The sequence below is a fragment of the Raphanus sativus genome, chromosome 6 (assembly GCF_000801105.2).
Source record: "Raphanus sativus cultivar WK10039 chromosome 6, ASM80110v3, whole genome shotgun sequence".
Taxonomy (NCBI): domain Eukaryota; kingdom Viridiplantae; phylum Streptophyta; class Magnoliopsida; order Brassicales; family Brassicaceae; genus Raphanus; species Raphanus sativus.
Genome location: NC_079516.1, coordinates 33,742,820 through 33,753,616, shown reverse-complemented (window position 1 = coordinate 33,753,616; position 10,797 = coordinate 33,742,820). Strand labels below are relative to the sequence as shown.

The 10,797-nt window shown below is 32.8% G+C and overlaps 1 protein-coding gene across 1 annotated transcript; it reads right to left on the bottom strand.

Annotated features, from left to right (window-relative positions):
- Positions 1–7,871: 7,871 nt before the first annotated feature.
- On the bottom strand, positions 7,872–10,593 carry LOC108829317 (catalase-1). The gene is made up of 6 exons (XM_018602980.2): positions 10,436–10,593; positions 9,822–9,918; positions 8,654–9,708; positions 8,496–8,585; positions 8,340–8,407; positions 7,872–8,253 (listed from the first exon to the last, which is right to left on the bottom strand). The coding sequence occupies exons 1-6, from the start codon at positions 10,448–10,450 to the stop codon at positions 8,100–8,102; spliced, it is 1,479 nt and encodes a 492-aa protein (XP_018458482.1). The 5' UTR covers positions 10,451–10,593; the 3' UTR covers positions 7,872–8,099.
- Between the last annotated feature and the right edge of the window lie 204 nt (positions 10,594–10,797).

Sequence of the window (10,797 nt, the reverse complement as noted above, 5' to 3'; positions counted from 1 at the left end):
GGGTTTAGACAATAACGAAACCTTCGCTCAACCATTGTACCAAGTTAGATTATTGGTTTTGTTATCTATTATTTTTCTTTATACCTAAGATGTTCTATTCATATATTTATAATTATATAGTATTATTTCCAAAAAATAAATAAATTCTAAGAAATTGTGTTTAGTTACATTAATTATTTTTATTGTGTTTTAAAAAAATTAAAAAATTAAAAAATAAAAATTAGAAAAATAAAATGGCATTTAAATTGTGTTTAACTATTCATATATTTCTAGTTATGGGATCTCTTTCTAGTTATCTAGAATTAGTTCCACAAAATATATAAATTCTAAGTAACTGTGTTTATTTAACTTAATTATCGTTATTGTGTTTTAAAAAATAAAAAAATTTAAAATAAAAATTATAAAATCAAAAGACATTTTTGAAATTTAAAAAGAAAATATGATTTTAAAAAAAAAGTTGAAAGAAAAACTAGAAAAATATAAAAATTTTGAATTTAAAACACACATAATTTGAAACTATTCAAAAATATTTGTATTTTATTATTCATTTAGGTAATTTTCAATAATTACTAAAATATAAATATATTTAAATAAATATAGTTATATTAATATAAATAATTATTTAAATAAATAATAAAAATAAAAGAAAATTATTTTTAAATAGTTTTAAGTTATATGTTTTCAAATTCAAAATTTTATAATATTTTTCTGAAATTTTTTTCAATTGTTTTTCATATTTTCTTTTTAAATTTTGAAAATACTTTTTTTTTTTAATTTTGATCTTGAAATTTTGATTTTTTAAAATGCAGTAACAATAATTAAGGTATTTAAACACAATTAATTATAATTTGCTTATTTTGTGGAACTAATTCTATATAAGTAGAAATATATGAATAGAACATATTAGATATAAAAAGAATAATAGATAACAAAGCCAATAATCTAACTTGGTACAGTGGTTGAGCAAATGCTTTGTTGTTGTCTGAACCCGGGTTCGATCTCCCCCAGATTCATATTTAAATTATTATTTTTTATTAATTATGTAAAATACAAAAGCCACGTAAGCACCGTTAAGTCCACGTAAGCATCCGTTACTACTTGACTAACAGAGATGCGGTCAATGTATGAATTGACCTAAAATTATTGGTTGATGTATGAAATTTGAATAGAACTTGTGTTGATGTATGATTTAGCACATGTGTCTAGTATATGTACTGATCGGGACCGCGACCCTCTGTTGATGTATGAATTAGCCTATTTCCCACGCTTCATTCAAAGGGATAATTCCCCATCGCCGCCTCAAACCGACATCGAGACACCACCCAGAAAACAACCGGAGCAAAACGAGCCTCCGCCTTCCAAGATAACTAAAGCCGTCCGTTCACCTGAGTAAGGAGCCACGGCGGTTACAAAAGCCGACCGTTCACCTGAGAAAGGAGCCACAACGGTTACCAGAGCCGAACATCCGCCTCGAAAAAAGCGCAACGCCGGAAACACTAGATCTACTAAAAAACCTTAAACTAAGAAACAAAAGAACGGGAAACGGAGAGGCAACGGAGGAAACCGAGCCGACGGTGGCATAAGAAGCCCACTCCGTCGGCCGGTCGATTGGGCACGGTGGGGATTTTTTAGAGAGAAGGCAGAGCACTTTTCTCGGGCTTACCCTTTCAATCAATTTTTGTTTTACTCACGATAAAAATCAAACTTCAAAAGAAAATATCCTTTTTCGTTGCAGTTACTAAGCTTGCAACAATGAACGAAACATTGACATGTCTCTTGTAGCTGAAACAAAGAAAACATGAGTTTCTTTTATTGTTATGAATTAAAGCTTCTATTTTCAAATGTTAATCATAAAATCTTACACGCACGTGAAATAATTATATATATCTTAATTTTCCGATAGAACTGAATCATTTGAATAATTTGTTTATCAAAAATATCTAAATTTATTTGGGTTATTAGAGATTTTATCCAAAAATTCAAAATGTGACTTTTACTCCAATTATTTGAAATTATCTAAAAATAAAAATCGAATAATAACCGAATTGAACTCAAAATTTTAATGCGTTATTAACATCGTTTTTCGAACCAAATAAAAAATCAAAATAATTAAACAAAAATAAAATTTATAAATTAGTTAACGGTTTTCATATCCCAACCAGACCACTTATAAACAAATTTTACATGAAAATATTTGTGTATATTTGTTTTAATAGATAAAGATGATACGTAACAATGTATTCAACATTTTCTTTATGAAATGTTAAAAATACATTTAACTAAATTTTAAAGAAGCGATTTAATTATTAACTTATACATAAAAAATGAGTACTTAGGCTTATAGATAAGATTGTTTTTTTATCCCTTAGATTGAAAAATGCAAAAAAAAACTGGAACCAAAAAAAAAAAAAACTGGAACCAAACAGAAAAAAGTCAAAAACAAACACCTACATCTAAGAGATTAGTAAACAAATATATGGGTTAATTTAGTGATATATTATTTATGTTGAGTACGTTGGCTGGTAGACCCCATACCCCAAGATTATACTATTTGCACACTATACACCTCAAGACGTAGATAATTTACATGTTATTTATCGTTTCGTAGAGAGTGGTGCATAACTTCTGTCACATGCAATCAAATAAAGTCTTGTTGATTTCGTCATAAAAAAATTTAACATGGACCCGAGATCTTGTTAATGACAACCAAATACACATTAATTTATTTCAGTTCTTCCGTTAAACTGTAAAGTTCAGAATTTTAAACATAAAAATCTGGAGCATTACCAAACACGATTCACAATACCATTGCATTGGATAATTAAACTCTCTTACTATATGCTCAACTTCGATTAATATATAAAGAAACTAGATTTTGGGCGGATATTTCATTTATAAATATAAAAGTTTATATTATTTTGTATATATTTTAGATAATATACTGCTGTCTTTTAAAATAAATAAATAGATAATTTATAGTTCTAAATTAAAAAATGAAAATATGTTAACAATTTTAGTTTTTGTAAAAACTATTACACAATTTACAAATTTAATCATTTTAAAAAGTGAATAATATTTTAGTCACTTTAAATGATGAATGATATTTTATTTATTTATCTATCTAAATGAAAGTGTTTTTTTAATCAGTGATTGTGGTCTAGTGGTGATTAACTTGAGAGCAAAAGTCTAATACGGTGAAACCACCAGGGTTCAAATTCCGACCACTGGAGAATTAACATTTCGGCATCGCCAGGGACATGGAACCGACACGTGACAATACATGACTAGTCTGGACCACTTATGTGGAACCATGATACCCCTGTATAATTCAAAAAAAGTGTTTTTTTTCAAAATATATTGGTTTACCAATTTAATATAGTTTTAATATGTAATCCATTTATTACTTCAATTTTAATATAATATAGATTATACTTATAAAATTTATAAAATTACTATATAATTTTATTATTTTTATAATAAAATTTTAGTTAAAATTAATTTATAATAATATTATACTACTAATTACGAAATTAATCAGTGCAATAATTAAAAAAATATTTAATTTTTTAAAAAAATATTTTTTAGATTTTTTCTCAATAGATTTTGTTATTTAAAATTTAAATTTACATTTAAATTAGATTTGTTATTAATGTCCCTATAATTATTTAGAAATTTATACATTAAATAAACTAATGTAAATACTAAAAAAATGTAACTGAATATATGAACTTAGTATGACTATTTTTAATAGATAAAAAATAATATTCTCTTTTAATAGAGAATATATGAGCAACTTTGATCTAAAATTCGGTACACAACAACTTAGTATGACAAGACAAGAGAGGAACCATAATAAGGTAAAAGGTTTTATGTGTTATTTCATATGACGACTGCAAGTGTATATACATATGAGTGCTTAACTTACTTTCCTAAAATGCAGAAATACAATAATTACAACATATATAGCATATATCACAACACCTTTCCTCAAATTGAGCATGCACATCGTAAATGCCCAGTTTGCTAACAAACATATGCAATTCCTTCCTTCCCAAGGCTTTAGTAAGAATGTATACGAATTGATGCAGAGAAGGAACATAATATGATGTGATCTTTTCGGCTGTGTTAGAGTCACGAATGAAATGACAGTCGTTCCTAACATGTTCCGTACGTTTATTTTGGATATGATTAACGGAAAGTGCAATAGCAGATCTACTATCAGAGTATACCTTCATTGGCTGAGTGTGAGAGACGCCTAGATCAAGAAGAATCTGTTTTACAGAGTATAGTTATTTTGCCTCAGCCTCCGCGGAAAAGAGACAGACTGTATCTTGTTTCTTTTTCTTCCATGAGATCGGAAGTCTCCGAATCGGAAAAATTATCCGGTGAGTAACCTGCGAGTCAATGGACAGCCGCTCATCGCACCAGCCATGGAGCTGAAGTTTGGGAGTTTTGGTGAGTAAAATTCCTTGTCCTGGATTAGATTTCAGATATCTCACAACATGCAAGCTTGCTTTGCAATGATCCTAACAAGGCGACTGCATGTACTGAGCCAATTTGTGAACAGAGTACGACAAGTTAGGTCTGGTTACCCATAAGTATATAAGCCTTCCGACCAGGCACTGATGGTTTTTGTTCCATAAGAAACGAAGCTGGTTTTGCTCCCAAAAAGCATGTTTCAGTGAGAATATCTAGAGCATACTTCCTTTGTAATAGATAAAATTCCTGAGAATTCCTTGCAACCTCACTTCCAAAAAATACTTTAGAAGATCGAGATATTTCATGTGAAAACAAGCTGATAAGTATGTTTTGAAGCTCTCAAAGCAAATCAAGACAGTTTCCTGAAACAATCAAGTCATCCACGTAAACAAGAACATGAAGTGAAATCCTGTTTTTTTGTAACTGAGAGAAGGTAATCTTGCTTCGACTGAGTAAAACCATAGGTTTGCAAAGCTCTTGATAATTTCTGAAACAACCATCTCGGGGCTTACTTTAAACCGTAGAGAGATTTATACAAGCGGCATACCTTGTTCGGATCGTCAAAACCTTGTGGTAGCTTCATGTAAACTTCTTCCGAAAATCACTGTGTGAGAAATCGTTATGTACATTCATTTCATGTACATGCCAGTTTCTGGACGCTGCAACCTCAAGAAAAAAATCAAATGGTCTTCATCTTAGCAACCAGCGCAAACGTTTCATCATAATCGACTCCTTCCTCTTGACGATTTCCCAAGACAACCAGTCTTGCTTTGTATCGCTCAATGGTCCCATCAGATTTGTATTTAATTTTGTATACCCACTTGTTGCCGATTGCTCTTTTTACTGGAGGATGATTTTTTATTCTCCATGTGAAATTCCTCTGTAAGTCACTAATTTCAGTAGACATAACCTTTCGCCATATCTCATCAAGAATAGCCCTTTTATAATAGTTTGGTTCTTCCACTGATGTGATTGCCACCAAGAACTGATGCGGTCACAACTGCTTATGCCACAAGACAAAAGACTCATTGTCACGTGCAGACACCGCATCTACATATTCTACTCCACGAAAATAAAAACTTCCAGCCTACCGTTTACCAACTCCAATCATTGTCCTCGTAGGACGGTCCTGGATCACAAGAAAGTGATCAGTAAGTTGTACAACACAACGATTTCCATCCATCATTTTCCCAACAGGTATCAATTCCGATTTCAGTCCCTCGACATAGAAAACTGACTTAAAAACTACTGCCCCAAGAGAAATTGTTCGTTCTTTAACCGTTATTTTCTTATTACCATCAGCCAAGATAACCAAAACCGAATTTTCCAGTCATATGGTATGAACCTCCGGTATCCAAAATTTACGACGAGGAGAAAGAAAACATACATGTTTATGTCTCAGACTAAGATGGCTTTGTGTTGTCTTGAGCGATGCTCTTCCATGCATTCACTAGCTTCATCACCCCCACTACATTGATAAGTTTCCTGAAATTCCAGCTTGAAACCAATTGGCGATTAGTGGAGTGGTCCAAATCTATTATATATTACTCAAGTCTCTTATATATTTCTAATGATGATCTTCTCTCCAATTCATCCCTTGAGATAATGGTGTTATAACCATTAATCTCGCATAATCCATCATACCTCCTCCGAAACAATGTTTTATTATTTAGCAATTTCAGCGGAACTGAGCTTTCTATAGAGCATCAGCTAATGGGATGATCGAGCCACTTTTCCGGGCTGGATTAATGGATCAGGGTGTGGGCCTGCTATGATACCACAATAAGTTTTATGGGTTTCCAACTTGAAACTAATTAGCGATTAGTGGAGTGATCCAGATCTCTTATATAGTACTCAAATCATTTATATATTTCCAATGTGCCTTTACAGAAAACTTATGATTAGTTAAGTACCAAATGCAACAGCTATTAAATAATAAATTAACAATATTCACTTTGTATATTTATACTTTAAAATCATAATATTATTAATAAAAGTTATATTTATAAAGATATACCACTAAATTTTTTAAATTATAGAAAATATTTTGTTTTAAAGTTTTATAATATAATCAACATATAATATATACATTTTAGTATTTTTATTATTGATTTTTTTTAGTTTACCTTTCCGCAACCGTCCATAATCGCAAACACTACCTTGAATTAACCTTTTATTTTAAGAGGTTCGAAACGGTTTTGAAGCGATTTGTAGTGTTTCCTGTAATTGTTTCAAAACACTAACAATCGGTGCCAACTTCAAAAGCATCATTTGCGGATGGTATCGAAGAAATCAGTCAAGGCTCCATTTACGGATGATATCAGAGTGATCAGTCATGCTCGTACTTGACAATCAATACTATTAAAATATAAGCACAAAGTTATACCTAACTTGCTTCTAAATTAAAAAAAAAAATTAAAAATATTATATGATATAAATAATACTCCTATAACATTATCTTTAAGCCTAATACATTTATATTTATGACAAAATTAGCTAAACTCTTGCCTTAAATATGGAAAAATTAATGTCAAGAAACAATTATGGTAAAATTTTAAATAAGACGATTATTAATAATTTCTTTAATAAAGTGATATTATTTATAGAAGCAAACACTAATGTCTCCAGACCTTAATTTATTTAACATTGTTAACATATCTTAATTTTCTCCCAATAATTTAAATTGATATGTCATAATAATAACAGATAGATATTTTGAAATAGTAAACAAAATAATATTATCATATAAATAATTGTTTTCTCTAATATTGTTTTCTTCAAATTTTAATAGTATGTACAATTTAAAAGTATATAAATTTTAATTTTAGAAATATTAATTTTCTCTTGGGTTTTAAATGAGTCTACTAAGGTTGGACCACAAGTTAATGGTAATTTTTTAGATTTTTATTGGGTTTTATCAAATTTTTAATTAAAGAAATTTTAATTAAATTTGAATTAGATTATATACGGATCACTGGATTTACTGATTCATCTGCGGATTCGAATCAAATATAAAAACACTAAATATTTATTTTTAATATAAATACGTAAAATAAAATTTTTTAAAATAATATTTAATATCAACTAATATTTTTACCCAAAAATTAAATCTGTTTTTTGAAATGACGGATTAAAATCTAAATCTGAGTTTAATTATAATATGCCATCTTGCATCACAATGCCGATCAACTAATTTATCAAAGATAGACATACACTTAAAAACCTTTTCTTTAATCATGATCATGCGTCTGACACTAGACCACAACCACAATAAAATTATAAACAGATCACGCCATAGATGCAAATCTGGAAGAACTAATAAGCACACATAAATAACAACAATAAAATCCATTTCGAGTAGAATCAATTCATGGATTTTATACATCTCGTCATAACTTATAAGCTACATAACGCATAGCTTTTTATTACTTGCCTTGGGAAATATTCGTTAACATTGTGAATAGAAGATTACAACATGAACTAGAAGTATCCTTCTTTACACATTTCATTGTCACGGATTATTTAAATGAACTATTACCAAATAGCTTACATAGAAACCAAAGCGCAATATGTGAGCACATATTGGGTTTTACTTAATAGTCTTTTGAGATGATAACCATTCAGAACTTTGGTTTCACGTTAAGACGAGTAGCTAGTTTCTGTCCAAGGGATTTGTCTGCCTGAGACCAGTAAGATATCCAAATGCTGCGGATCTCGTGGGTGACACGAGGCTCAGCAAGCGCTTCAACAAAACGCTTCACGAAACGCTCTTGCCTTTAACCCGGAAAACAAAAAAAAAACAATTAGAGGTTATCAAAATGTGTGAAGCTTTGTGGCTTTTGCAATGATAGTTGTTTTACCTGTCTGCATCCCAGGACCGGTACCGTTCCCCTGGCTGCTGAAAGTTGTTCTCCTTCTCAATCATGCACTGTAATATAAAGAAGAAAGTATAAAAAAAACATTTGAATTTCACAATGTTGAAAAGATTTGTGTTAAGGCATGGAGATGAATCTGACCTTCTCACGATTTCCAGAGCAGAAAACAGGAGTTGTTGGGTATTTGTCAGCATGGCGAACCGGATTCAACCTTGAAGGGAAGTAATTGACCTGTAAAGGCAACTCAACCGGTTCATATAATCAAAGTGGAAAAAAAGATTGTGAAAGAGTTGATTTACCTCCTCATCTCTGTGCATGAAGTTCATAAAACCTTCATGGTGATTGTTGTGGTGAGCACATTTTGGAGCATTGACAGGTAGTTGCAGATAGTTTGGTCCGAGACGGTGTCTCTGACTATCAGCGTAGGAGAAGATCCTGGTCTGGAGCAGTTTATCATCTGAATAATGGACGCCAGGAACCACAATAGCAGGGCAGAAAGCAATCTGCTCATTCTCGTTAAAGAAGTTGTCAATGTTTTTGTTCAACACCAAGCGACCAACGGGCTGGAGAGGCAAGATATCTTCAGGCCAGATCTTTGTGACATCAAGAGGGTCGAAGTCAAACTTGTCTTCATGAGCAGGATCCATCACTTGAACGAAGAGACTCCACTCCGGATAGTTCCCGGCAGCGATGGAGTCATAGAGATCCTTAGTAGCATGGCTGTGGTTGGATCCACCGACCTTGATAGCTTCCTCATCGAGGAGGCATTTAACCCCACAAGACGGTTTCCAGTGGAACTTCACATAGTGAGCTTTTCCGGATCTGTTGATAAGCATGTAAGTGTTGACACCAAAGCCATCCATGTGCCTGTAGTCCTGTGGGATACCGAGATCATCAAAGAGGAACGAGAACATGTGGAGACTCTCAGGGTGGTGCGAGAAGAAGTCCAGTATCCTCCAGTTCTCCTGAATGTGGGATTTGGGATTCGGTTTCAGGGCGTGGACCATGTCGGGGAACTTCATGCCGTCGCGGACGAAGAAGACGGGGAAGTTGTTGCCAACGAGATCGAAGTTGCCTTCTCTGGTGTAGAACTTGACGGCAAAACCACGAGGATCTCTGAGAGTCTCGGGGCTGCCACGCTCGTGGATGACGGTGGAGAAACGAACAATGACGGGAGTCTGGACACCGGGTCCTCGGAGAAAATCAGCACAAGTGAGGTGGGTAATGTCATGAGTGACTTCAAAGAAACCCTTTGCACTGGCACCTCTGGCATGCACAACCCTCTCAGGGATCCGCTCCCTGTCGAAGTTGGCGAGTTTCTCAAGTAGATGGTAGTCTTCCAGAAGGATCGGACCTGAAAAGTTATAAAAAAAAAATATATTAGACTTGACTGAAGAAAGCTGATTGACACAACAGAACGTTTACTGCGACTTCAAGAGATAAAAGAAAAGAAAAGAAAAGAGGAACCTCTGGTTCCAGCAGTGAGAGAAGAGTTGTTGTTCCAGACAGGAGCACCAGAGTTTGTCGTGAAGAAGGGCGAATCATGGGCGCTTGAAGGACGAACCTGCACCCCACCCCCAACAACAATAAATTAACAAATAACATGACATAAGGTATGTAATAAACAAATCAAGATGGTCCCAGCAAGAAGTTACATGAACATTAGGCAGCTATTATTTGAGCTCAAATGAGCCTACAAAATAGATTACAGTGATTCAATAACGAACAAAATAAATCCAAAAACCGTAGAGAAGCCTTAAACAATGATTATGTACAGAGACAACGATAGAACAGTTTAAGACTAGTTAATCCTCGAGAATAAGCATGTGGTTAAAATAAACAATCCATAAAACCATCTCAAGTCATCAAATATACTAATGTTTTTTATCTTGTTGATCTTAAAACACACATGCAAGTTTCTAGCCATTTCTTATAACCCTCAACAACAATCAAACCCCACCGATCTATGCGTAAATATTACCCAATTATACACACACACACACACACGAAATTGATACGAAACGGACTCAGATCCAGAATCAACGAAGACGAATCTAAAGAAGAATCGAGCGGGGTGTTACCCTGTAAGGATCCATGGGATGCAAAATTAAGACGATTTTGATTCGGATTTTTCCTTCTTCACGATTTTTAGGTGAGACTGTAATTGTATCTTTCTTCCCCTTCTCTACGTAATCGGCGTGTGTCGGTCACTGTTTACGCAACTACTACCTTTTATAGCGATCCAAGATAAATATCTTTTTATTTTTATCCCACCGCTCCGTTAAATTGAGATAAACGTTACAGCTAAAATAGTCGTATGCTTTTTTTATTTTGGGAGATTATCCAAATTAATTACTTTCTCTAATTAGTCGGCCAGCTAATTACTGCTTACGTGTGTGGATACTATACTATAAGTAGACAAATCTTGTTTTTCAATTCAAGA

Coding starts and splice junctions, on each gene's coding strand:
- LOC108829317 (XM_018602980.2), bottom strand. Junction 9,709..9,821: donor TCTCACTGCTGGAACCAGAG/GTTCCTCTTTTC, acceptor ATAACTTTTCAG/GTCCGATCCTTCTGGAAGAC. Junction 8,586..8,653: donor TCATGCACAGAGATGAGGAG/GTAAATCAACTC, acceptor TTGCCTTTACAG/GTCAATTACTTCCCTTCAAG.